This window comes from Fusarium tjaetaba (genome assembly GCF_013396195.1).
Source record: "Fusarium tjaetaba strain NRRL 66243 chromosome Unknown NRRL66243_c0000075, whole genome shotgun sequence".
Taxonomy (NCBI): domain Eukaryota; kingdom Fungi; phylum Ascomycota; class Sordariomycetes; order Hypocreales; family Nectriaceae; genus Fusarium; species Fusarium tjaetaba.
Genome location: NW_023501271.1, coordinates 181650 through 208080, shown reverse-complemented (window position 1 = coordinate 208080; position 26431 = coordinate 181650). Strand labels below are relative to the sequence as shown.

At 48.3% G+C, this 26431-nt stretch overlaps 13 protein-coding genes across 13 annotated transcripts; 6 read left to right on the top strand and 7 right to left on the bottom strand.

Moving 5' to 3' along the window:
- Positions 1-380: 380 nt before the first annotated feature.
- Positions 381-1479, top strand: FTJAE_4035 (uncharacterized protein; the record flags this gene model as incomplete). Its single annotated transcript, XM_037350398.1, has 3 exons — positions 381-738; positions 801-1060; positions 1132-1479. The coding sequence occupies 3 exons, from the start codon at positions 381-383 to the stop codon at positions 1477-1479; spliced, it is 966 nt and encodes a 321-aa protein (XP_037208953.1).
- Positions 1480-1829: 350 nt separating this feature from the next.
- FTJAE_4034 (uncharacterized protein) lies at positions 1830-3322 on the bottom strand (the record flags this gene model as incomplete). The annotated part of the gene is made up of 3 exons (XM_037350397.1): positions 1830-2808; positions 2860-3096; positions 3141-3322. The coding sequence occupies 3 exons, from the start codon at positions 3320-3322 to the stop codon at positions 1830-1832; spliced, it is 1398 nt and encodes a 465-aa protein (XP_037208952.1).
- Positions 3323-3997: 675 nt separating this feature from the next.
- Positions 3998-4900, bottom strand: FTJAE_4033 (asparagine oxygenase; the record flags this gene model as incomplete). Its single annotated transcript, XM_037350396.1, has 1 exon — positions 3998-4900. One exon carries the CDS (start codon positions 4898-4900, stop codon positions 3998-4000), a length of 903 nt encoding a protein of 300 aa, XP_037208951.1.
- Positions 4901-5268: 368 nt separating this feature from the next.
- FTJAE_4032 (multidrug transporter) lies at positions 5269-6917 on the top strand (the record flags this gene model as incomplete). Its single annotated transcript, XM_037350395.1, has 3 exons — positions 5269-5613; positions 5681-5920; positions 5970-6917. The coding sequence occupies 3 exons, from the start codon at positions 5269-5271 to the stop codon at positions 6915-6917; spliced, it is 1533 nt and encodes a 510-aa protein (XP_037208950.1).
- A 94-nt stretch (positions 6918-7011) lies between these two features.
- On the bottom strand, positions 7012-7851 carry FTJAE_4031 (Zn-dependent hydrolase of the beta-lactamase fold; the record flags this gene model as incomplete). The annotated part of the gene is made up of 1 exon (XM_037350394.1): positions 7012-7851. The coding sequence occupies one exon, from the start codon at positions 7849-7851 to the stop codon at positions 7012-7014; it is 840 nt and encodes a 279-aa protein (XP_037208949.1).
- A 543-nt stretch (positions 7852-8394) lies between these two features.
- Positions 8395-9977, bottom strand: FTJAE_4030 (TAM domain protein; the record flags this gene model as incomplete). The annotated part of the gene is made up of 7 exons (XM_037350393.1): positions 8395-9025; positions 9082-9171; positions 9218-9230; positions 9283-9310; positions 9367-9436; positions 9583-9725; positions 9807-9977. The coding sequence occupies 7 exons, from the start codon at positions 9975-9977 to the stop codon at positions 8395-8397; spliced, it is 1146 nt and encodes a 381-aa protein (XP_037208948.1).
- A 708-nt stretch (positions 9978-10685) lies between these two features.
- Positions 10686-11969, bottom strand: FTJAE_4029 (uncharacterized protein; the record flags this gene model as incomplete). Its single annotated transcript, XM_037350391.1, has 1 exon — positions 10686-11969. The coding sequence occupies one exon, from the start codon at positions 11967-11969 to the stop codon at positions 10686-10688; it is 1284 nt and encodes a 427-aa protein (XP_037208947.1).
- A 1736-nt stretch (positions 11970-13705) lies between these two features.
- On the top strand, positions 13706-14686 carry FTJAE_4028 (isoflavone reductase like P3; the record flags this gene model as incomplete). Its single annotated transcript, XM_037350390.1, has 2 exons — positions 13706-13876; positions 13928-14686. 2 exons carry the CDS (start codon positions 13706-13708, stop codon positions 14684-14686), a joined length of 930 nt encoding a protein of 309 aa, XP_037208946.1.
- Positions 14687-14739: 53 nt separating this feature from the next.
- Positions 14740-16035, bottom strand: FTJAE_4027 (transaldolase; the record flags this gene model as incomplete). The annotated part of the gene is made up of 5 exons (XM_037350389.1): positions 14740-15139; positions 15184-15337; positions 15388-15697; positions 15750-15934; positions 15987-16035. The coding sequence occupies 5 exons, from the start codon at positions 16033-16035 to the stop codon at positions 14740-14742; spliced, it is 1098 nt and encodes a 365-aa protein (XP_037208945.1).
- A 646-nt stretch (positions 16036-16681) lies between these two features.
- On the top strand, positions 16682-18463 carry FTJAE_4026 (transporter; the record flags this gene model as incomplete). Its single annotated transcript, XM_037350388.1, has 4 exons — positions 16682-16779; positions 16830-17596; positions 17648-18187; positions 18234-18463. The coding sequence occupies 4 exons, from the start codon at positions 16682-16684 to the stop codon at positions 18461-18463; spliced, it is 1635 nt and encodes a 544-aa protein (XP_037208944.1).
- A 502-nt stretch (positions 18464-18965) lies between these two features.
- Positions 18966-21872, bottom strand: FTJAE_4025 (uncharacterized protein; the record flags this gene model as incomplete). The annotated part of the gene is made up of 4 exons (XM_037350387.1): positions 18966-19454; positions 19515-20079; positions 20612-21522; positions 21576-21872. 4 exons carry the CDS (start codon positions 21870-21872, stop codon positions 18966-18968), a joined length of 2262 nt encoding a protein of 753 aa, XP_037208943.1.
- A 1099-nt stretch (positions 21873-22971) lies between these two features.
- On the top strand, positions 22972-24131 carry FTJAE_4024 (uncharacterized protein; the record flags this gene model as incomplete). Its single annotated transcript, XM_037350386.1, has 5 exons — positions 22972-23008; positions 23064-23118; positions 23177-23617; positions 23666-24004; positions 24056-24131. 5 exons carry the CDS (start codon positions 22972-22974, stop codon positions 24129-24131), a joined length of 948 nt encoding a protein of 315 aa, XP_037208942.1.
- A 968-nt stretch (positions 24132-25099) lies between these two features.
- On the top strand, positions 25100-26104 carry FTJAE_4023 (uncharacterized protein; the record flags this gene model as incomplete). The annotated part of the gene is made up of 1 exon (XM_037350385.1): positions 25100-26104. The coding sequence occupies one exon, from the start codon at positions 25100-25102 to the stop codon at positions 26102-26104; it is 1005 nt and encodes a 334-aa protein (XP_037208941.1).
- Positions 26105-26431: the final 327 nt, after the last annotated feature.

Genomic DNA, 26431 nt, shown 5'->3' with positions numbered 1-26431 from the left:
TTATATACTTAAATTTAATATATATTATTATTTTATAAGTAAACCTTTAAATAAAGATTTATTACTTTAATTTATAGCTAAAATATTTTTAATTATTCGGAATTCTTTTTTATTTAAATTACTTATATATAATATATAGTTTAAATATTAATTATCTAATTTATAACCTTAAGATATTCATATCTAAGAGTAGCTTTATTTAATATATAATATTTAATATACTCAGAAAATGCTGCCTTTATACTCATTTGCAGCCAGAACTCCCTTATCAGGCACTTTAACGCCCGTTATACTATAAGAGCTCACAGTAGAACGCCTAACAAACATCCAGTCAGTAGTAAGCTCACTGGCATCATATCATACATCATTGCATACCCATCATGTCCCAATACGCCACCACAGCAAGGACCCTCTCCCGAGCCCCTCTCGCAGGAAAGGCCATCTCCCCCGCCCTCCCAACTCTGGGTAGGGCAGCACCCCCATACCAATCCAAGTGGAAGCGAACAGCACCTGTGCCGCTTTCGGGAGAAAGCTTCCTTGATGTTCTGTTTAACCGGACGCCTGTCATTAAGCAGCCTGGCTTCCTTGGCCGTGATGAGTGCTTTGCTCATGAGAAGGCTTTGAGTCATAGGATTGCGCCGTATAGGTATTATACTGGGCCTCTTTTGCAGAGGGTTGGCTGTGCACAGTTTGAGTATCAGGCGCAAGCTGCTGCTGACTTTGAGAACCGTAAGAATGGTATGTGTGATCCAATTCCTTTTAGCAAATAAGGTTATCTAATGGTACCTATTCGTCGATAGAAAAGGAGGAATACTTCAAGGTCGCACAGTCTCTCAGTGGGCTTCATCAAGAAGTTGCAGATCAGACAGGAGTCAATGCTTGGGAGAAGGTTATTGGAACTCTCCGGGCATTACTACCCGACTATGAGATTGTTCGTGCATCAGAAGGGCCGGGAAAGACATACTTCTCAGGCAACTTCCGTGCTTTGAACGATTCCACCTGTCTTCACTGCGATTGGACACCATATGATGCTGCTACTGAGGACTGGATCATCAATCAGGTAAGCGTCCTTCTTTCCATCAACCTTGGCAATGCCTTTCATAAAGTCCGCATTGCTTACCTGATCTCTAGGTCACCCATCAGGCCGTTTTCAACCTGTACATGGCGCCTGTAAAGGGTGGCAGGACTTGGGTTCATGACGTTGAGTGGAGTGAGGAGTGCCTCAACTTTCGAGATCCTGACACCTACGGCTATCGTGATGAGATCATTCATGGCCGCCAGAATGTCGTAGTTAAGCCAGAGGTTGGTGACCTATGGTTCTTCAACTCTAGGAACATGCATCAGGTTGAGAAAGTTGAACCAGAGCCTTGCCCTGAGCTTGGCCTGCCGTACAGACCACGACTATGTCTCAGCAGCTTCATTGGACTTCTACCCGAGCACAAAACTGGAGGCCGTCCTCGATTGATATTGTGGTCGTGAAGTCTTATACTCACTACTCAGGGAGCAAGTCGGGCTTGTCGCATTCCCCACAGGTCCATGCTGTTCTTATAGCAAGTTGGTTTCACAGGTTACTGCCTCTGAAAAGATTAAAAGTCTGAAAGAATTATGGACAGCTAGCGCTAGCTATTGGCATAATAAACTTCTGCCTGAGGATTGACCTGTGCTACGAGATGACGTTCAGTATCAAATAAATGGAGGAGCAGCGTAACCTCCTGCTTCAGTTCCCTTGCGTGCAAGACGCACGTTGGTCTTTCCACTTGAACCTTGTTCCTTCTGACTGCCTTGAGCGTTCTACCCTAACAGTTGTCAGAAGAGCCCGTCGCTCCTCCCTAAACTCCTATCAAAGAGTGGTCAACAAACCGAATGACCTTTCGGCCTGTCCCACTGAGCTCAAACCCAAGAACATCATTCACAAAAGTGATCTTGAACTTGTGCTCATTAGATGGATTAACATCTAGGCATGCCTTCAGCCGGTCCAACAAGGTCTGTGAGTGCACTGTATCCCCTGAGTTCTGGCCGCTCAACAGACGAATCTCCAACGAAATTTCTTGCGACGTTTGCATCTTGTCTAGTATCACCTGCCACAAGAGAACTCCAGACTGAGTATCAGATAAGATCGTATTGAGTTTGTCGAACTGAAAGTCACATCCATCCCACATGAAACTGAAGCGATGATCGCGACCCTGCAAGCGGAGAATGCGATAATGAGGTAGATCATGTTTGACAACGCGATCAACGGCCTTTTGTGGCAGAGCGTGAATGGAGCCGATATCGCCAGTTATGTAACGTATCACAGGGTGGCGTAGACGTGTCAGCACCGTTTGTGCAATGACACCTGTTTCTCCGTCCGGTAGTGGTTCAGGGATCTCGTCGCTCTCGCTGCCCGCGCAAGATAGAGGAAGGACCTCAATGATCGTCATCCGCGTATCGATAACGAAATCATTATAGTTCGAGGAGGGGTCAAAGTCCACGAGAAAGGGGCTACTTGCTCCATAAGGACCAGCCTCTGCACTCCCGAGTACAGAGTATATGGCCACTGGGGCCAGCACCTTGTAGATTTGCACTCTCTGCATTATAGAAAGCCCTTCAGACGTGTATATCACTTTTCTGATCTTGATCTTCTTCTTTATGTCTGGTATGGTCGACATATGGTGGATGATTGATACGATCTGACTGCTGTCGCCAGTGAGAACGTTGACGTCAAAGTCTTGCAGGATCCGCACCACAGTAGCAGGTGAGCATTGGTGCCCAGCGGCTAGCACAGAAGCACCGGCATTTTCCATAATCTCGAGTGCAAGATCAAGGGATCTAAGAGGATGTAAGCGGCGTGACTGCAATGATATGAATGTGTTGGTATACCTGTATAAGCTGCCGCCGTGATGAGTCGACAGGACCCAGTCTCCACGTTCAATGATGCCGGTCTTCTTTAGAAACTCACCAAATAGGGCTCTATGCCGACGGTTTTCGATAGCATCTGTCGCGAAGAACAAAGGCTTTGATACACCTCCGCCTCCGCCCGTGACACTTGTGTAGACATTGTGGCGATACGTGTTCCTCGGGTCGGTGTCGTTGATAAGCCGTTCAATCACGGTATATCTAATGACATCAGATACTGCATATAGGACCTTTATCAAACTTACAAGTCGCTTTTTCGAAGCAATGGCCATGAATTTAGCTCAGCTTGTTCGTACTTCGATGCCGCTTCCTCTCTTGCATACTGAATGGCGTCTTCATCTGGCGGGTACTGAGAAGAGCAATAGAACGGGTGCAATCGTGCAACAGCAAGCACATCTGCTAGCGAATATGTTGGCCTGGGAGGCATGCTGTATTTTGGCTATGAGCACGAACTGTTTGTGTCAAGGTAGCTTCCGTAGCGTGCTCCCAAGCGCAAAATTCAACTGCTTAACCGTGAAAAGCAGTCCAGTGACTTTTGATCTTGGATGCAGTGATCAGAAGCTTGAGAGCGTGATGTATGGCCGCATCGGCTAAAGTTGCCTCGAAAGTCCGCGTATCGCTGGCATGGCTTGAGCTGTCAAGTGTCTCGGAAGGGGCCCTGCCCTAGACACGGTTGTGCCCAAGTATCCGTCGTATTCTGCTCTGACATGGAACCCGAAAGCCACTCGGGGAATGCATGTCTTGTGTTACCATAACCTAGGGAATCGACGTAAAAGCATCAGATCGTGCGGGGAACTGGTCGAAATTTCCCGAGAGGCTGGATACGTAAAAGGTTATTGGCACATCAACAGGCTTTATCGAACCATTCGTGACAAGAGTGGGCTCTTCTCATGCAAGCCTAGAGGTCTTGATGGCACTGAAGTTTACTCTTCGTGTGAACCAGCGCTTAGCATACGACGATCTTTCGGACGACCTGCGTGATACGCAAACATTCTCACAAATAAGCGCACAGCGGCCGATGCAAATGAGAACGACTTGGAATAGGAAAAAATAAATGTTCCAGTCCTAATCGAAGTATTGGCTCGTTATGCCTCTCCCTGTTCTAACTACCATCATCGGAGATATTGAATGGTCGTGCATCCCATCTCACCCTCCGAAGGTGGCGCTCTGGATCCTGAATCTCATTCCGCGAATGCATCCATCGGCGGTTATCCATCAAGACAATTGACCCCTTTGGCAGATCGGACGATCTCAGATGTATGGTTGAGGATGCCTGTGCTTCACTCCGCACCAACACTGCGCCCAGCTCTTCCAATGCTTCTGCAGCCTGAGTAGTCAGTGGCGTAATAATGTCGTCTCTGTAGCGAATAATGGTCGAGTGGCGATCTGTGGCGACGATGCTGCCAGTTATAAATGATTTCTCGGGTTCTTTGATGAACTCGGGTGGGATCTTCATCCGGAACTCAGGGGCCATCAAAGCCTCTCGTGTATCCTGTGATAGAAACCCAACGAGGCTAGCTACATTCAGCGCAGACAGTGTGCCACCTCCATACCGATCATGTTGTAGGACCTGGAGGGCGAAGTATCTCGGCAGCGGATCCCCATAGCTGCAATCGGTGTGCCAGGAGAACTCACTCATAGTTTCGGACCGAGCGTGATGGGCTCCTGCAGCGGAAGCTGGTTTAGGCCGCACATCCCAGAACCAGCCTCTTGCCGCACTATGAGTAATCGGCAAGTGATGGCCATGCTGTTTGTGCATGCTTAAGATAAGATCCTGAAGATACTCAGAAGAGTCATCAGGAAAGCCCAGCCGAATTTTGAGCAACCCAAAATTCTGTAGCTCTACTCCAACTTCGTGAACATGTCCAAGATCACGGGCATAGGAGACTTGCGGCACATCAAGGACCCGAAGGCTGTGCTGTAGTGTGCCATGGGAGCGAATTAAATGGCGTGGATATGTCGGCCCAAGGGTGCCGAATTTTGTAAGACGCGGAAGTCTATGCATCGTAGCAGTAGACATAGGAGGATCGGTGATGGAGCAGGAGTTCGAGATAACAGGGTCACTCGAGGCAGATAGGTTTATTATCGACGTTAATCGAAGTACGTACCGTAATGATTTCTCTATGATTCTTGCTGGACCTGACTATTCTACGGCCGCCCCCACCAATCTTGACACCACCGCCGTTCTCGCTGTGGCTTTCTTGTCTCAAATGACAACTAAATCAATGGTGTTGTTGATCTTGGGAGTGACTGGATAAAGATAGAAGCCAAGTCCTTCCATATGATGCCTTCTCTGAAAGTATAAATAGTCCCAAGCGATGTCATCCACTAGCCGATATGTTAGACTCACGTCAAGAAACTCAGTCGTGTACTATGCAGACTGAACACTTCACACAAGTCCACATCGGGGATGGTGATGGCAACGTGCAACAAATTTCGCAACAGAACCTCGATGTGACATCCTTCTCTGGTGAGGAAGCTCGGTTCCAGGAAAAACTGTTGAAGCTTTGCCCCGCGAATCTCTGGCACAAGGCTTCTTACACAGCAGGATGTCCGCGACCTGTACTAGTGGGCCAACATCACCAGCGGCAGCTGAAAGATCTTCACGAAGCTTTGACAGCGGCCATCACGGATGTTGTGCAACGCTGGTGGAGTGACAGAGATGCACGGTTCCCAGAGCGTATGCCATTAGAGGCGAAGGAGGAGGAGCTCCTGCAAGTACGCCAATCAATCGTCGTCTGAGACATGAAGAAGAAAATGAGACGACAGCTGACGCGTAAGATAGTGGATCGAAAGCCAAGTCCTTGTCGGGAACCTGCCGCAGTTCTCGCAGTGTCGGGGATCATGGCGTCCAGACTTCCTGGTGGAGGACAGCAGCGAGCGGGAAGAGAATCACTGTATTACAGAAATCAATGCACGTTTCTCTTTTAACGGATTCATGCACGAGGCCTATGGACAAGTGGCAACCAACAAGAGCATAGAGAGCGCGGAGGCGGAGTTCATGTCCGCAACTGACCCTGACACCGTAAGACAATACCCATGCACCTTTCGTTTATTTGTTTTGACACAAGTAGATACTGGAAGGACTGTTCAGCTTATTCGATCCCGAGTATCCACTACATCTTCTGAAAGGTACCGAAAAAGGCATCGATATCCACATGTTCATCAATGCCGTCGAGCATCGTTTCGGCGCAAAGCCACGGCTCATCGCCCCCGCAGACCTCAGACTAGTCCCCGATGCACGTAGCAAAAGCGGGTTCCGGTTGTGCTGTGTCATACATGATCGGGATGACCAAGTCCCCAATACCTGGAGATTTGTATCGCCAATTGGTGAGATTTATGAAGAGATGCATCAGATTGGGCTTGAGTTACATCAATGGGAACTTCTCGCTCTAGAGCCGGAAATGCTGCGTCAGATCAGCCTGCGGTGTTTTAACGATATGCGAACTATACTTCTCGTGCATGACAAGCGGATGTTGGGCATTGTGAGACAGGAGATCCCGAAGCTAGTGGAGCGCGGAGTAGTGACCTCGGTTCAAGCTGAAGCCCTACGTTTTGGCGTCGTGGAGACACTTCTTCCTGGTTCTCCGGAGCTGAAAGATCTTCTGCAAGTGTCCCTTACTTCTCCCGACTTGAGACACAGCTACATCCTCAAACCGATCCGCAGTGGCAAAGGCAACGGCATCATTTTCGGGGAGGATGTCACGGGACCCGAGTGGAGATCCCTTCTGCAAGCTCTCACATGGCCTGGTGGTATTTCAGAAGATTTGTGCGTGGTACAGCGGCGTATTATTCCGCGTAAGTACAATCTTGTGCTGCGTGCATCAGAAGGGATGGTTCAGTATGGTCTGGTGGGAACGTACCACGTTACAAACGGGAAGTTGCTTGGTCTTGGCAACTGGCGTGCGAGCGGAGGCCGAATTGTTGCCGTAGCATCTGGGGGATCTTGGATTTGTTCGATCATGAGAAGGGCCAAGGACGCTCATGAAGAATGCGGCATTAACAACGGTGACTTACTTTAGATTCTTTCATACATATTCAATAGAACTTGAACAATGTTGTTGATGAAATTGGTAACGCCGCTACGTCCAAAAAGATCACCAGAGAGACATTCTCTTAGACGATTCTCACTTGTTTGCCAGAGGACAGCCATTTGACCTTATTCCCCAACCCTCCGGAACCAAATATGTCCTTCAGATCCTTACTACCCTGTGTAAAGTGCGACCAGGACTCAAAGTGCATAGGAACTAGCATATCAGCCTCCAAAACCTCCATCATTTTCACAGCATCCTCGCCGCCCATCGTGATCTGCACGAACCCACTGGGGCTCTTCGGACTAGGTAACATCGCCTGCCCGAGATTCGTGAGTGCAACCACAACATGATACTTCTCACGAAGCTTCCTGAATTCATCCTCCATAAATACTGTATCGCCGGTGAAGTAAATTACATTTGGTCGTCCATCTGGGCTGTAACCGAAGGATTCTTTGTGTAAAAGAAAGCCTGTTACTTCGCCGCCTGGAACATGGACGCAAGGAACACCAGTAATGCTCCATTCTTCGCCTCCAAGGCGGAACTCCAAGGTTTGCCACGGCGTGATAGCGCAGGTTCCAGGATATTCAGACAGGTTCTTTGCACCATCGGGCGTAGTAATGACTCTGCGGCCGATGAGGAGTTGACGGCCTGTCTCATCCAGGTTGTCAACATGGTCTTCGTGGCTGAGCAAGACGCAGTCAATGATGGGGAGTTGCCGGATTGGTATAGCGGGGCCTTCTTGCATGGAGAGGAAGAATTCGCCTGGCTTCAAGCCAATCGCCTGTGACCGGTCATGGCTCTGAGGAGCCTCGTCGAAGATGGGATCAGTGATGAACTTGACACCATCGATATCAACGATCGCAGTTGCGGTAGTGATGTGAGTGATGGCAACTTTGCTCTTGAAGTTCACAGGAATCGTCATTTTGATAATATTTGTACTGTAGTAAAGAGGTAGTAAGTTGGAAGTGATGCGACTGGATTGTTCTAACGAGTTCGTTTCAAGCCTACAGCCAGTTCTGATATACTACAAGCGAGGCCCGATGCCGTTATCCATTTATCAGCCAGCTGATAAATTAAACCCCGAGGGAAATAATATTCCTTCGACAACGATGCTGCAATGATCGGTAGTGTCGGGCATGTTAATAATTTCTCCGTCTCAATTATATGTATCTCGGCGACCTCTCTTGAAACAGTGGATCTGGGCTTCACTGACATCCAATCCGAGCTTGCAGATTCGGGATGATTGAATCAATACTTTACGTACTTTGCAACTATATGGCAAGTTCGGCTGAATAGAGAAAATCTGAGATTGTTATTCGTGTATTAAAAGAAAATACCTACAACCAAATCCGACCCTTTTGAGTTCAGTAGTACGACACCATCTTCGCCGCTGACAGGACCACTCAACACCACCAGAAAATGCACTTATGTAAAAAGTCCGACCACCCAGAAACAAATAATCTGATTACTCTTCAGGCTTACGGCCCCAAACAACTCGCTGCTTGTAGTAAGGATGATGCTTGCCCGAGTGAATCTCCCTCCGAGCATGCGCAAGAAAGACATGAATTTCCGACTCCGTCCAGCCGATCGTGTTAGCTACAAAAAGCACAAAGCCTTCGGGATCGGCAAGGAACGCAAGCTTGCCGAACTGGCCGAGCTCTTTCAGCGCTGGATCCTTGGGCCAGCCGCCAATTGGGGTCTGCAGTTGGTTGTCATCAGTCATTGTTCGCGAGTTCACATACGGGTTCTTTACCTTGTACTCGAATTGCTGGATATTAACAAAGCCAGCAGCTTCCATGGCTTTCCGCTGCAGCTCTTCTTCATACACGCTAAAGCTCACGCCTAGCTTCTTGGCTCCCTCAATGAACAGCTTACCCCACTGGCCCAGCGCAGAGCTCTCCTTTACCGTATCGTCATCGCTGGTGATGATGCCTGAAGGTTCGAAACTCTCGACCCAACCACCTGGCTTGCAGGTCTTGTAGGCCTCGCGGAAGAACTTGTACCAATCGGGGATACTGCCGATGAGCCAGCGGATGTGGATGTAGTCAGCTGAGTCGGGTGCAAATGTCCACTCTTGGGTACAGTCTTCGATCTCGCTGAAAGCATATCAGTATACGCAATTGAAAGCTTGTACGGGGTTCAAGTTACTCACAATTTCAAGTTCGGTGGCACCCAGGAGGGTTGGATTGGCGATACATCGGTGCCGATAACCTCAACGTTGGGATACTCGTCCGCAAAATCTCTGCCCAAGGTCAGCGCGCGTCTCGGGTTGCATTTTGGAGACCTACAAAGCCCAGATACCTGAATGGCATGTTAGCTATGATAAGACATAATCGAGGTAGATTTCACGTACCGGTACCCGTTCCAATATCAAGCGCTTTCTTTTTAAATCTGTCAGCTTTGAAACATGTCTTCGAGGTCTCCATTCATCGCTCACTGTGATTTTCTCAGTGTCAAGAGGCGCCAGATGCGTCTTTCCTCCAATACCCAGCGTCAAACAATGGTGGCTATCAAATATCAGTCGTCTGTCTTGCATGGACGGAATTCGCAGTCCAGCCTACTTGATGTCGAGAAGTTCACTTTGTCTTTCATCATTTGCAGCCCTATCTTCGTAAGCCTCGCTCCACGATAAATGCATACCCAAATATCTTACCAATACTGTGAACTGCCAATTTCCCGATGATACGTCCTCCCATGAAGCTTGCGGTATTCAAAAATACTAGAGCTCACTGAATCTGTTGAGGACGCAAGACTTTCTTCGCTCAGCGAATGAGCATCGTCGTCTGCGTTCTCTTCCTGGAATCAAGTCAGCATAACATGCATATAAGCGACCAACATAAAACCCATAAGCCTGTTGGTTTGTCGGTCTTATCTCACCTCGGCAAGCTGCTGCCAATGCGTAGGTTCCAGAATGCCGGTATCCCCAACATTCACCTGCGCATGCTGAGGGGGGCTTTTTGAGGGGCTCTTTGAGGGACTTTTGCCCGTATTCTTGGCAGGACTCTTTTCGCTCTTTGGGCTTGTCGCAGCCGCCGGCGGTGTCGACATTTTGAGTCCGTATACGTTTGTCGCAAAGACCTTGTTCGTTGCGGTCCTTTTAGCTTTCGGGAGCTTATATAGCGCAGAGTCTATGTGGGAAAAAGAGAAAAACCGAAAATGCGATCTGGGAATTTTCGGTCGGGGGAAATAAATGATAAGATAAATGGTTCTACTCCATATTTGGGGGGGTTCGGCGAATTATAGTGACGAGACTTGGGGGTAGACGAGCGAATGAAATGCTTGGCCGAAGGTTCTTAGTTGATCAGCATGGGGAGACGTGTCAGTTCGTGCAGGGTTCGAGGTGGGGGGATCATGCATCATTTTGATGGTACAAACTTGCTAAACAGACGATTAAATCATATCATATTTGAAGTCCCTTTTTATGATGACGGTGTTCAATTAACAGCACAACTACATGTGCGTAAGCTCGAGCCCCAATTCCGATACTCTCATCTCAGCTTGTTAGAGGAAGCTTCTCATCGCGACGCTCACCTGAGCTACGATAACTTAGTCTACATGGATAACATGACACTAGCCCGATAAAGAAAGTATGGCATGAACACCCTAAAAACGATCCTGGGCAGCAAGATTCGCCGATGCAGTGAAGAGGGTCAATGACACCTTGATACATTGGTGATGCGATTGCGTGCATCGAGACGACTACCAATGCGATGAGGCGCCAGCAGTTTGAGCCTGTATCTGAAAATGTTCCTTGACTCATAGCTGACCATCCACGCTTGCTAAGATTTCCTGCTCCCAGTCATCATCGCTAGCGTCCCATTGGGCAGTACCATCCTCGCCATCAAACCAGAGCCCTTCCCCAAGTCTGGCCTCGCAAGCAATACCCTTGTTCTCAAGAAACCTCATAAACCGACCTCCAGGAACATCTCCAAGCGGCTCACCACATCTCTTCGACCCAACAACAATTCCCTTTAGATAAACGCGCCTCAAAGCAGGAAACTCTCGCGCCTTCAGGGCTCTCTCGAGCATGTTCATTAACCTCTCGCTACCGAGACCGTCCTGGTCACTTCGGAAGAACCCTTCTGAATCATCGACGGCGCCATCTCCATGCTCTATCCCAATTCGTTGCTCTACCGACAGCGTCTCGAGTGTTTCACATGAAGCTTGTAAAACATTCTCCCAATCTTGATGGGCTGAAACCTCAGCACTTGTTGACCAGAAATAGCTGACCATTCTTGCTGATAGGTTACTCTGCGATGGCTGCCAGAGATGCAAGTGTCGTAGTCTTGGCAATCTAAATGGGGACGCGTCTTTATGAAGTGGTAAGAAGCCGGATAAGGGCCTAGGTATGACAGCCCATCCATGAAGTCTACCATACGTAGGGTCATCGGGTGGACTGTAGATATCTTCAGGCAAGTGTGGAAAATCGTCCTCCATAGTTGCTCTTGATTCTATCGGTTTGTCAAGTAGTCCGAGCTCCAGTCGCTCGACGGTTGAGCACCACTCCAATATCCATTTGGCAACGGCCGTAGAGAACAGGCCATCGAGCTTTACATAACGGAGCTTCGTGAGTATAGGAGAAGATGGGCAGAAAGACCTATGCCCATGCTGGTCGAAGTAAGAGGGGTCTCCATATAGCTCAAGAGCCTTGACATTGGTAAAGAATGGTAGGATTTGCCAAATGTCTATCTTGGAGCGAACCATCGTGCAGATAGACTCAACTCGCGAACACAGTTGTTTCAGCCGGCCAATGTCCTCAGAAAGCATATCATGCAACATGTCGAAGAATGCTTGTGCCTTCCATTGCCCCAAGTATCCAGCGTCCCAGTAGTCAAAGCGGTGGGATGCAGAAATTATGGGTGAGGGCTGTTTCGAGTTGCAAATTTCGTGGAATGTATAATGATGGAACCCGATATTGGTCCATAACAGAGGCTCAGCAAGTCTGTTGAGTCTTTTACAGGTTCGGGATAGCTGGGTGAGTTCGTGCGCCGTGGCATTGGCCAAGATGATGCTGACAATCTCTTCAGGTAGGGAATCCATTGTTGAAGGGCGTCGTGAGCGGGGTATAACAGCAACAAAAGAGTATGTAAAGGGGGATGAAGGAGGAGAGAGAGAGAATGAATTATTTATCACCAGTTTAGAGCATTGACGATAATAAAACAAATCAAAGCTCAGGCGCTCAATGACTCAGAGGGGGAGCTATGCATTAAATTAATTGAAGGACCGAAGCCCCGCAATCATGGCTGAAGCTGGATCATGCGTCACTATTCCGTAGGGCACAATATACCCTAGAGTAGCGGTATCCAATGATTCCACAACACAGCGCCCATGTAAGTGTTCCATTGCTTGTAACAAAGAGAAAATTGACTTAAAAACTTTAAGTTTAAGAATTGAGTTATGGATTGGAACGGCATTTATTTTGGGCAGTATGTGGCGCCTTTGTCTTCAAATCTTTGCATGAGAGCAACAAGCTCGATGTCACCGTCATCAACAGATTCAGTTCCAAGATAACCGAGTATCCTGAACCGACAAAAGCTGTTCAAGTGCACGATGAGTACACACTACTCGAGCTAGTACAGGCATTTTGTAGCCACGATGCTGTCTTACTGGCTTTGGGTTTCGCAGCACAGGAGCGTCTCCCCGAGCGAGCTCGTGCCTCCGTTGAGAGCCGTGGTCAAGAGATTGATCGCCTCGGGCTACGGTGCTGACACGACCAACCAAGAAGCTGTAAAGGTCGTTCCTGTTGTGGCTGCGAAAGTGCGGATGATTGAGCACCTCAGGTTTCTCAAGCAGCCAGGCTGGTCCTGGATTGAAGTTGCTAGCGAAGTTTTCTTAGATTTGTGACCTCATTCAACACTCGGGCTGAAGTATGTTTGTTGACAGCCTTATATAGTCTCATACAAGTCCGTATTCCTGGTGTAAGCCCCACTGACGAGACAACTGAGATTCTGAATGATGGGGATGTTAAGCTTACGGCTACTACCCGTGATGGTGTTGGCATTCTCAGTCATCTAGAAGAAAAAGCGAACTGCATTGCCTACAGCTCGCCGACAAAGCTGTCTCTGAACGATATCCTGGAAGCCTAGAGAAAGATCCCCGGTAACGGAGGATGGAAGATCACGCATGTCAAGCCGGACGAAGAGATCGCCAAGGCACAGCAGATCGTTGCAACAGCCACAAAAATGATGCCCAGAATTATGACTAAAAGAACATTGGGACTTGCAGTCAATGTTCAGGACAGGTTTGAGGCAACTTTTGAGAAACGGGGCGTCCTCGACAAATGACTTGTTGGGAGTACCGCAGAAGAGCATCGAAGACGTTGTCGCGCGAGTCAGGAACGGGCGCTGGAGATGCGTCTGTTAGAACAGGCACAGGAATGAGCTAGATACTCTCAGTTATTTCTCATGTTTGGCAATATTTGTAGATTATTGCATGTTCTGAAGCAGCATGCGGGCATCGTACTACCTTCGTTGCTGAGCCCGTGCAACAATAGTTCTTGATGCTAATATGTCAAATTTACCAACAGAAGTGGATAAACTTATCCCACCAGTAACTTCTGACCTGTGCAGGGCAATCCTTGGCTAACGATATGATTTGCCAGCGATGATTTAAGATGAGGGGAATGCTCACGTGTGGAGAAGCGTCGCATCCAATTCGACCCATATCCGGCACTCAACTTCAGCTGACGTATCCTCAGCCTGATATCTTGAATCCGAATACCTGCTAAACAATAGACAAGAAGAACACAAGCTGGCTCAGGTTGAAGTTACAGACAAATGCTAGCAGCAGCACGAGCAGAACTCGCGTCTGGTGATTCAGCCGCCGGCCCAAATGGTGCCTCCACAAAACCGCCCAAGAAGCGCGTCCGCAATTTCACGGCAGATGATCGGGCTGCGCATCGAATCTTTGAGAAGAAACGCCGGGAGCTGTTTCGAGAGCGCCTAAATGTGAGATCATTCCTGAATCTTTACCAAGGCTCGTCTAACGCTTTGTTGTAGGACTTGGCGAAAGAACTGCCTGCGCTAGCTGGGAAGAACCCCGCCAGGCTGTCAAAGCACGACGTGATTGAGGAGAGTATAAACCGTCATCAGGTTGAGCGTGGCACATGCCTGGATGTGATACAAGCGTATAGAGCCATGGTTCAGGAAAGAGATGAGTTGCTGGCTGAGGTGAATACCTGGCGAGCTACGGCTGGGGGGCCTGAACGTCATGCTGCGAGCCACCAGATGGACCTTGATGAGTTGGGAAAGCTGGAGGCCAAAGTTCGAGGTCAACAGGCAGAAGGCCCTCGCGCAGAAGTCCAGGATTCTGCTCCAGTAGACACAAGCTATACTATCGTCAACGATCCGACTTCTCAGCATTCTTTCTCTCCCCCGACCAATTCTATTCATCCAGGACCGGTACCCCACCCAGCCTTACTAGGCAACGAAGAAGGTAGTCTGATTTCAAGCTCTTCATTTGAGCCAGCTGGCCCGATATCCGATCCGAACGCCCTTCTGAACACGGCCATGGCACTGATGGAAACGCAACATTTACCGAACCAAGCTATGATGATACCACTAAAGAATATGAACGACCCAAGTGCCGATGCGATTACAGAACCACAACTAGAGAACGGCAGGCCCATCTCCAATATGCACGACTTCTTTGCGGACACTTCAGCCGATCACATATCTCTCGCAGACTGGGGCACGGATTTTCCTCTTTCGGCAATGGACTTTGGGCCAGATACGACACTTCAACAGTATTGTTTCTAGTACCTTCGGGCAACTTGTTTTCCTGGTCAATTTCAGGCGATATGGAGACTTATCTACACTTTAGCCAGCATAGCTTCAACCTTGGCCTTGCTTCGCTCTTCACCACCAATAAACAGTGTCAGCGCATCTGCCAAGCGAGTCTTGGTCGCTTTATCAGCTTCATTCGCTTCATCAATCTCAGCACCACCGTTAGCAAGATAATCGATATCAGTGCTAGCCAACTTTCCGTCCCAGTTTGGTCCAGCCAAGGGATCGATAGAGAGGAGCTTTTTGAGACGCTCCGGCAGTGGATTGGCGTTCTTGTAGGCATGAACAGGTTTGGGTAGGCCTTCTCCGGGTTGCTTTGAAGCGTCATAGGGAAGCTTAGAGAGCTTCTCGAGGACGGTATGGGAGATTGTGGCGGAGTGGCATCCCATTTCACCAGCAGCCATAGCCTCTTGAGGTGTGATGAAGCTGGATCGTCAGAAGGAAACTCGAATCGGTGATATCTTTCTTACCTGGCGTTCTTCACAAGGGGTTGTTCCTTTCCGGTTTCCTTGTAAAGTCGTTTGTACGTCTCAAGAATCTGAACGATGCGCGGAGAATTTGGGTGCTCCAGCGCAGGGTCAGCAACGTCTGGCCAAAGAGATAGCTCATCATGAGCCCGCGTTTCTGTAGTTCTGTGTCAATTTTATGCCTCTACTGCTTCTTCCTTAACATACCGTTGTAATAGGGACTGATGTACAGCATACCAGCCTGGCTGCAAGCGATAGCCTGCGCCAGACTGAAAAGTGCCGTGCCAAGTGTCGGAATACCCTCGGCAGAGAGAATCTTTGCGGCATTCAAAGCAGGCCCAGTGGAAGGAATCTTGATACAGAATCGCTCTCGCGAGATACCGGCCCTGGCAAATTCCTTATCGTAAAGGCGTGCATGATCAAGAGTTGCTTGCGTGTCGTAGGCCTTGGAGGGAAGTGTCTGCAGAAGAACACGTCCTTGGATGAAATCGATGTTCTTCTTGCACATGAGAACTGCCTGTGACCTAGTGAGCAGGCTTTTCTTGTCTCTGGTGAGACGTATCAATTACCATGCGCGTATAGATGGCGAGCCAGCCTTGGTCTTTGAGCTCCTTTGTAGTTTGCTCGAACAATTCTTTGTTCGAGTCATCGCCGAGTTGGATGTCAACCCAGAGTTGATTGCTGGTCTGATCATGGAACTTGAATGGCATGGATTTGATCCACTCAGGAGCCATCCAGTCGACATCCACGTTGACTAATTCCATCAGCATTACGTCGTTAAGACATTTTTCAGAAGAAAAACGTACGCTGCTCTTCGAGCTTGTCGAGCCATGATTGAGTTCCAGTGCTTCCCATTTCGGATAAGATTTGCAGAATGTTCTGTTGGTAGATGTAAAAGATGATTGTTTTGATGACTTACTCTTCTTGGTGCAGCATAGAGGGCGGATGAGGAATACGCTTATAACCTGACTTCCATCAAGTTCAAATGGTTGCAAAATGCCGAGATTTCGACCGTAACGTAACCTGCCCTGCGTGTACCAAGTCTCTGTGTACTATTCCCCTCCTATGCCCTGCGTGTGCCAATTCATTCTGTCGAATCTTCCCCGCTCGTGCCCTGTGTGCTCCATTGCCCTGCGTGTGGCCTCAGCATGTTAGTACATTCCAGTTGGCCAATCGGGTCGTTGGCCCGATTACACTAGCAGCTCCTTCGGGGGTAATTGTTCAGTTTGCCGAAATCCGGCACTTTAGGGACATTCCTGTTTGCCTCATCTCACATGATGTAAACTCTTATGCGGGGTGGAATCATTCCGTCTGGGGTGGAAGTAACGCCATTCTAGGAAGAGTATGGAGCCAAAGTATCAACTCTGGGGAACCTAGTCACCCCGCAAGGTGATGCTCTGATCGGCGAGTATAAAAGTGGCCCTCTTGCGCTGATGAACAGACACGATGTTCAAGAGCTATCAATTGGTTGTCAGTAATTCTGCATATTTTACAAAGCATTATGGACCGCAAGTCTGATATTGAAGATCAGGTCAAGCATGGTGTTGAACACATTGACCATCTCACGCCGCAAGACTTTACTCGAAATGCCAACGCCAAGTATGTTGCTCCTCGGACAGTAGACAGTTGCTGACATAGTCAATCTGCAGGATTCGTAATCCTCTTGCTGGAATATCTCGAGCTGACCTGCGAACGCAAGTCAATGCCTTCTGCGAAGACTATGACTTCCAGGACAAGATAGACATCTTCTACCGCGGTGCACTTGCAGCTCAAAACCCTACAAGCTACGAGAACATCGAAGAGCTTACTGAAGAAGACAAACGCGTGCTGCAACGGGAAGTGACTCATAAGTGGCATCTTCCTCGTACTCTCTACTATGGCATTGCTCTTTGCTCTCTTGGATCTGCCGTTCAAGGCTGGGACAACACCGGAGCCAACGGAGCTAACCTATCGTTCCCGCAAGAATTCGGTATTGAGCATAGAACCACTCTTATTGGTGTCATCAACTCTGGGCCTACTCTCTTCGGTTTGTTGAGTGCTTGGGCAGCGGATCCTATCAACAACCGCATTGGTCGTCGAGGTGCCATCTTCTTGACCGGCCTTTTCTGTATCTTTCCCGTCCTTGCTCAAGCGTTTACCCAGAACTGGTGGGGACTCTTGATCTGTCGTCTTTTCATGGGCTTGGGAATGGGTATCAAGATCTCGACCATTCCTGTTTACTCAGCCGAAATTGCTCCAGCATCTATCAGAGGTGGCATTGTCACCAGCTTTCAGCTATGGGTTGCTTTCGGCATTTTTGTAGGATTCTGCTCGAACCTCATCTGGTATCGTATCGGAGATCTTGCTTGGCGGTTCCAGCTTGCAGCTGCGTTTGTCCCAGCTATTCCGGTAGTTATCTTTGTTTGGCTCTGCCCTGGTCAGTACTCCCTCATGCTATACCAGTTTCATAGGCTAACGTTTATACTAGAGTCCCCTCGCTGGCTTATCAAGAAGGGACGCTATCAAGACTCTTTCAAAGTCTTCTGCCGCATCCGGAACACGGAGATGCTAGCAGCTCGAGACCTATACTATGCTCATCGTCAGATTCTCGAAGAGAAGGATGCCTTCGGTGGGAAAACCCTCGCACGTCGTATGTGGGAACTCGTCAGCGTCCCTCGCCTCCGCCGAGCTACAGTGGCATCGTCATGGATCGTCATCTCGCAGCAATTTTCCGGGATCAACATCATGGCATTTTACTCGTCCACCATCTTTGCTGCTGCCAACTACTCCACGAGGGACTGTCTTCTCGCTTCCATGGGCTATGGTCTCGTCATGTTTATTTTTGCCTTCCCTGCTGTTTATATGGTCGACACCTTTGGCCGCCGAAATCTGCTCCTAGTTACCTTCCCCAACATGGCATGGTGTTTGCTGGCGGCAGGGTTCAGTTTTCAGATTGACAAGGATTCTAGTGCCAGAGTTCCGCTTATCGCTTTCTTCATATACCTCTTCACTGCCATGTATGGACCTGGTAAGTTGACTTTTCTATCACCAAACTGCAGAAGCTAATTGTTCAGGCATTGGACCGCTACCTTCTATCTATTTCTCCGAAGCATTTCCACTGTCGCATAGAGAAATTGGCTCCGCCTTCACCATCTGTGTCAACAACGCGGTTGGCAGCGCATTGACCTTGACATTTCCGTCCCTTCTTGATCGTCTTGGGCCGACCGGGGCTTTCGGCTTTTACGCAGGCCTCAACGTTGTAGCCTTTATCGTGATATTCCTGATCATTCCAGAGACTAAGTAAGTAAATCATGGTGCGATTCGCTATTCTCGTCACTTACCGGAGTGCTACAGACAACGTACGTTGGAAGAACTGGACTACATTTTTGGAGTTCCTACAAGACGCCACGTCGCTTATCAATTTCGGCATTGGTTGCCTTGGTTTGTCAATAGATATATATTTCTTCAGAAGTCAGCTAAGCTTGACCCGCTCTATCAGCTGGACTAGAAGAACAGGACGAGCGGAATGAAGTAGCGAAGAATCTTGAGGGCGTAAAAGGTGGTAAAGTAGTTCTATCACTAGATGTTTCATTACTTATGTGTATTTCTGCCAATGTTTATATGTTAAGAGCTCAGCTGGCTGATTTAGTAATCACCATAGTCAGTACAGCCTCTCATCTCACAGTATCCCCAGATTCATTTGCAAGCTGTTCTGTTCCTCGACTATCCAGCATCAAAGGTTGAATCATTCGGATATATCTCCTCCAATATCTTCCTCAATTGTGGATGAGTGGTCTAGCAATAGTCTAGTGATGTACATCGTTGGGATACATTTCCTCAAGTATCTGCCAGACTCGACGTCGATTGGTGAAGCCACCGGGGACACTGAGGCCAACCTTTTCATAACTCCAGGCGCCAATTAAGTATTGCGGTGTGACTTCTGGTGGAGCCACGACCTGTCTTGTAATCTTCTCCCAATCCCCGTTTTGGACGCCAAAGTCTCCTACACTAGTCTTATCGTGAATCTCTTTGATATCAAGATCCCAAAGGAAGGGGATCTGAAATAACATCTGCTTCCACGTAGACTGGGGCATGATATAAGTACACTCCAGCGGGAGCTGATATTGATGGAGGAACGAGCAAACAATGTTCTTTAATTCTTGCGGGAGACGCTCAAAGCGTTTCTTAAAGCCACTGAGGCTTTTCGGCAATTCGCCAGAAACGTCTTTCTCGATCTTCAGGTTTGCGATCAGAAGCCTGGTTAGGTTCGGAATCTTGATCGGGTTCTCATTCCACTATGTATCAAAGTTCAGCAAATACATCTGGGGTTGTTAGGAAATGGAGTTCAGACTTACCCAGCCATCCTCATAGTCTCCAGAGAGTTGAATTTTAATGATGTGAGACGGAACAAAATATCGTCCAAGGCCAATTGAAAACGGTTGGCCCGGTAGGTTTTCAGGTATTCCAGGGGTGAAGATACCGAAAATTTCCATGCCTTTCTGTCTAGTACCACGGCGCTCGAGGGTCAGCCATAGGTCCCCAACAGACCTTAATCTGGCCTTATAAGAGTTTTTTATAGCCCGATCGGCAAGATCTTCGCAAGCTGTATGCAGACCAAGGTACATCATTCCCTCCCATTCTGAAGAGTGGCGAGACTCCTTGTTCAGATAGTAGGGGGTATGAGTATATATCTCCCTTTCCTGGGGCAGTAAAATAAGGGCACCATGATAACCGCCAGGTTTCGTAGCATGGCGAGAAACTTCATGACTGTGAACCATTAAAGAAGGAGATGACACAGATCGATGAGGCCAGTGCGGGCCAGACAATGCGATGACATCAGTATTCCAGCCCTCCGGGCGGTCAAGCGAGATGCCGCAAATTGCGCATAAGTTGAAGTCAGGGCGAAGATTCATAATCGACCTTTCAAGGGGTAAGTAATGGAGATATGTGCATGTAGAACAAGTATGCAGAGCGCCCTCAGATTCCTCTCGTGAATGTTTAGTTTTTCGAATGTTTATTGTCGGAAAGAAGTAAAGAAAATAAAAAGATTAGAAAGTGAAACCATATTCTGCTGTAATGATGGGCCAGACGTGTTATCTATACTTTATTTTTGTGCCCGAGAGCTTAGATCAGCCCAGAGAACCTTGATAAGTGTTGGCACCCTAAAGCTTAACTTTATAGCCAGCAATCGGCGACATAACTCGGGGATGAGAAAGTCAAATGCGAAAGGGCGAATCAGGGGCTCCAAAGACCCTTTTAAAGACAAATGGTCCAGCAGGAGAGCTGCGCGAGTGAATAGTGTCCTCCTTATTGATAGAGAGGTAAAAAGTATTTGTAGTATGGGACGAATCTAGTAATGGAACGAAGCCAAAAGGAAATGCTTGCAATACCCTAGTATACACTCTGAACGCCAGATCCAACTAACTGCCCCTCGTTCTGTTTCAATGATTACATGACCTTCATTCCCATAGCAGTGTTGCTAGCCATACCAGCCAATTCAAAATGCTGCACCATCTTCGCCGATCCAGATCCACCGGAGACATCGAGAACTGTGACAGCAGCCTGAGTAGTACCATTACCAGGTGAAAGAGCATAGAGAAAGTTGCCAGAAGCAGCCAGGTCGATCAGACCAGGGTCGCCGTTGCAAGTCAAGTCAAGCTCGGATACCACGCTCGCATCCTCAAGGCTCATCTCGACGACTCGGTTGCGACCGACATCTGTGACAAAAGCGGACTTGGTAGCGGGGGAGATGGCGACCCAGCAAGTGGCGGTTTGGCCTTCAACTGCGCCTTTGGCGGCGGTGGTGGCTTCGCAGCTGTTGGGATCGACATCGAGAATGGCTGCGCCGAAGGAGGCGTCTGTGGCGAAAACCTTTGATGTTCCGGGGATGACCTGTGAGCCGAAGAGAACAGCTGTTCCTTCAGGTGAACTCCGAGCATCCTTCTTGCTCACAGCCGCGACTCCGTTGTTCATCTCGACATTCGCGACGGAGATAAAGCCAGTGTTGTTCACAGCGGGGTCGCCCTTGACCATCGTGAACAGCATAGACTCATCTTCTGAGAAGAGTACTTGTGAAAGTGTGTTTGTGGGCCCGGCAGGAGGTGTTGTTTGGCCGAGATCGATCGCTCGTAGTTCGTCCATGGCACCGAGTCCTTGTCGCGAGAAGCTGCTGCAAGAAACACCGGCCTTGGCGCCAGTTGAACCAACACACACAACCCCATTCTTGGCGGAAGCAGCGACAGTGTTTGGGAACTCGCCGGGGACTTGGATTGGTTTGCCAACCATCTGTAGTTTCGTGGGGTCGGATCGTGAGACTCTAAGCATGCTGAGAGTGTTGGAGCCAGCGTTGACAGCGAAGATGTTCTACACCAGAGTTAGTAAAGGGTGATGTCATTGGTGAGGAATATTCAACTTACGTTGCCTGCGATTGTCAAAGCAGACTGGCTGATCAAGGCATCGGGTGTAGCAGGCTTGCCATCAGCATCAACAGCTACAGATCCTGCACCTCCGGTCATGGTAACTTTGCCCTTAGACAGTGTACCGTCCCGGCCAATTGGGATAGCGAGAACACCGTTCGCCTCTTCATTGGTGAGAACATAGATCGCCTTGCCCATCATAGCACTGCTGTTCATTCCGGGCTTGCATGCCGGGTGGCTGCTAGCTTCTTGTGCGAGCCAAAGTAAAGCTGGGAGAAGGAATCCTGAAGAGAACATTTTGATTGATGTGTTGGTGATGAAGTTGGTAAGAGAGTGTAGAAGAAAAATATTAAAATGCAGACCGGCTGCAGAGAATGAACGAGAGAAGAATGTTTAAGTGATTGAATGAAGATATCGAGTTTATTGAACGCGTCTAGATCTTCTTTATAGCAATCTTTCGTCCAAACTCAACATCTCCATGATCTATTTACAGGGATAAAGTCTCGACATCGAAGTAATCTGAATCTCCTCTTTAGGAAAGGCTTAATTCTTATTGCAACATAAACGGCCAAATCGAAAGTCTCAGTTGCTTAAAATGTGAAACGATGCTGAAGAACCATCCACAGTTCGGAAACAACATAATGCGACTTGGTTACCGTGCTGCCGGCTAAAGTGAAACCGGGGTGTGATGTCCCCTGTTTGGAAGTCAGATCTGTGCTTCTGGACTCCGTAATCACGATTTCCCTTTTGGAAGCACCGTAACTTCGTTTGAAGACCTTTTCCATGGTAACAACGAAGCTTGATCTCATTTCCAGTGCTCAACCGACAGTGTAGTATACTAAGATGTCGATGGGATGGATAGAGACTCTATTATCGGCGCGTAGGAAACGGGATGACAGGGATGAAAATGGGTGCACGAGCATATGGATAACCTTATCACTCAAGGTTAACACGAGTAACTGTGATCAATTTCACATTTGTGGAAACAAACTTGCTAAACTCTCCAATGATGCTATTCATTATCCTTGCAGATATCAACAATCTTTCTCGTCCATTCGGCATTCTCCTTGAGACATGATATGACAGCCCTTTGGCTAATCCCTCTCCGTGTCAGGGCTGACCGGAGTAAGACGAACCATTCCCCATTAGGAAATTCTGATATTCTCATCTTCAGTGCCCCAAAATGAGGGGACGACGCCGAAACGCCCCTGATACAAGGGTGTCACTCAGCTAGCGCTCACCAGAACCAATAGGAACAATGCTCACCCGTTGACTAATCTTGGATAAGAAACAAGAATGAAGCAGCTGAGCTGGACTCGTAGTTTTCTTCATCTTTATTGATCTTTCATCATTTTTACCTTTTTCGCGCTTCCTCCTCGCTTGCGTCAACCTCACAATGGCTGACAGAATCTTCCGAATCTTCAACCCTGGTGGTTAGTTTGAGTTTTTGCTAGCCCTTGTTCGGACGAATCACTGACGATGATCAAGAGCCCAAGGAAAATCCAGTAGAGAGGCGGAGAGCCCAACTACGACGTGCTCAACAGTAAGAAACTCTGGGGACACTGTCTTATATAACCATTGTTAACACCCCACTCTTTTAGATCCTACCGTGGACGAAAGGATAAGTACGCGAGGACGTTGGAAGAAGAGCTAGCCAAGTCCCGCTCCCGGGAAGCGGAACTCGCGCGAGAATGCGAACAACTCCGTGCAGGTCTTCAAAATGCCCTTCAGCAACTATCTCAAGGTCCCAATTCTACCGATACTGGGTTCAGAGAGATCAACTACCCGATGAATAACTACGCTACCCCATCTAGAACCACGGGGTCGTCGAGCGGCGCGTCGCCAATGTTTCTCGGTGACCCAGGCTACCAATCGGTGGACATTGTACCTTCTCCACAACTGATATCACCATCTTCATTCGGAGACTTCTCTGACCCATCCGAGGGCCATGGAGCTCCCGTCTTGTTCAATCAAGGGCACTCGAGCCATTCGCGCGTGGGTGAAGTGGATCAGATCATTGCAGGCATGGAGTTTGTTCTAAAGTATGTTCCATCAATACTCATCATCCAGTATCTGCTGACACATACTAGAATTGAAGAGCCTTGTCTAGGCCATCTCCACGGTGATCCCAAGAAGCCTGACGAGCCTGGTAACCATGCCCTGACTGCGACGGCTCAGCTCATGGCATCCTGTGGCGACACATCACATACAAATAACCCACGACTCCCTTCATCCCCCAGCTTTGGAAATACTCCATCCTCTATGTTAGAGCGCCTTTTGGCACTGGCACCTGACTTGTCCAATGAGGATGAGATGACGCCGATCCAGGCCTGGAATGATATCCGGTGTCGGCCAAACTTTGGTGGGTTTAGTACGAGCAGCTTGGGTAACCTTGCGGCGAAATTGATGAAGGCTGCGAAATGCCACGGGTAAGTTCAATCTTTCAGTTCCAGTGTTCTGAGATAACTAACAAAGGACAGATTTGGCGCTGCGATCAAGCGATCTGTTTTTGAGGGACTAGTCTACGAGACCCTTGTTACTGGACAAACCTTTTAGTCCCTGGTTTAGACTACAGTGTCATATTTACCCTTTGTGTTCAAAACCTTTGTGACTCATTCAGGGAAGCTTTATTTAACTGAAAACCTAATCTTGTTATCGACCGAATCTCCGACAGGCAGTCATCAGGGATATCTAACTTTTCGGCTAAAAGCAAGAGCCTAGGTGAGAGCGAGGGCGGAGAGTATTTTGCCCGTATGTGTTTATTGGTGTCCTTTATCTTTATGCCCTGGTATCTGAAGCCTCTTTTAGAAACCTAACCTTACGCCAGTATCATATTTACATTCTCGTTGAGTCTGTTCTTGCATGCCTGGGAACGTCCTTTCATATGTGCATATTGTTCGCAACTTGGGCATGCGAACATGCTGCCTCTGTTCTTGCAGCTGCTGTAGATAACGGCGGCCTATAAGGTTAGGCTTTAGGCTGCGAATATAGATAATAAATGATAATACGATATTTTCCCCCCGAATATAAGCTTTTACCTAGAAGCTTTTACAATAACTCATAAATCTTATTGTAAGCTACCTAGGACATTATATAAGAAGAGACCAAGAGGTATAAAAAGGGACACAAGCTTAAGTTTGCATTTCTGCACACACGCCATAATCTTGCAGCTGCTCAACAGCTGTTCAGGCAACAACCTGCGGTCTTAATTGTTTGACTCTTAGTTCTGTCTCACCACGTGGCTATGGTTCACCAGTGGCTCTGAACCTCAAAGCGCCAAGTTCAGCTGTACAGATGCCATTCTCCGAGTGACAGTGGCAACGCGAATCTAGGTATTTAATCATTTCCAGTCGCCGCGACGTTTCTCAGCAAACTCTCCATCAAAGACTTCTTCGATACCTCAGACAAGAAATATCTTTTCGGGAAGAAACAACTTGCATAAACCTTTATTCAGATTCATTATACGACTTAATTTCACATTCGTGGCTTGTCGCTGCAACCCATACCCTTACTGTAAATTTACCATGGACGACTTGATGGCATTGGCTACTTTGGATGGCTTGCTTACTGAACGGACTGCCTTGCTGAACCGCTTGGCAGAAATCAACGTCAACATCGCGACTCAGGTGGCAGCTGTTCGTGAGGCAGCTGGAGGGGATGAAGTCTTCGCGAATGCTGATACAGTCGATCCGCCCCCGTCTCCTAGAGGTGACGCCGATAACGAAGACAACGCAAACGACAATAACGATATCGACGATGACCTCCAAATTGCATTCGACTTCGAAGGTGGGTTTGGTGGGATGATGGAGCCGATACTTCCTGAGGGACCAGGCTCTCTGGAGACTACATCCTCGCCAGACGCAGAGATTATCCCCTCGACACCGTTCCAACCTTCCAAGTTATCACTTCGTGACCCCACGTCTATTGCATCTTGGCAAGGCCGGCCCATTGACTCCCGATTCAAGCCTGACCAGTGGCTGTCTGAGAAGCCCAGCGAGTCCTTCTCACGAGACTTCCTCTGGAGGATTGGTAGAGCCCGCTTAGACAACACCCTGCGTCCCGAGATTTTTGTCCTCATGCTCGCCCATCCCAACGCTGCGGGATGCCCTGCCAACAAAACTTGCCACCACTGGGAGTTGCGCTGGGATGATAGACCCCGAAGAGAGCCTGGAACCATTGAGCTGGAGCTGATCTGCCTTGATAAGCGTGACCGCGGAGATTATATTTCTCCCTCCGGCGAGGCGTTCCATATGCTTGACCAGCATCATCCTAAACCCATCAAATGCAATCCATGCTTCTTGTTCCATGGTCTGAAGCCTGACTTCAGCAGTCTGGATGGGACTAATCTTGATGTGGTTTTGTTTCGACTGCTTGAGCCTAATGACGGCGACGATGATGATCCCGTTGAGGGGCGGGACGAATCCGAAGGCAATAATCTTGATCATCCGTTTGAGAAGATTGGATGGACAGAAGTCCATAAGTACATGGATCGCTGGGGTCGTCAGCTCGCAACTTTGTTGCGTGAGTGAACGATCGACTGATATCCGACAAGCCCACTCCCAAGCGACGGTTGGATACTGGAGGATAGGCTATGAGACAATGATTCGTATAGGCAGCAGTATGATCCTGTGAGTGGCTATCGTTGGTCAGAATGGGTTTGATGGAGTGAAAAGGATCATCATGGGAGAGCTACTTGTGTTCTTTGAGGATGGACTAACATGTGGAATGCGCCTTTTACCATTGATCATAAACTGAACAGAGGTCATATTGATGATAGTTCCCCTCAGGTATAAAATATTCGACATGTTATGTGTAGCAAAGTATCAACTACCATGGTGTATTTTTTAGTGACGAGT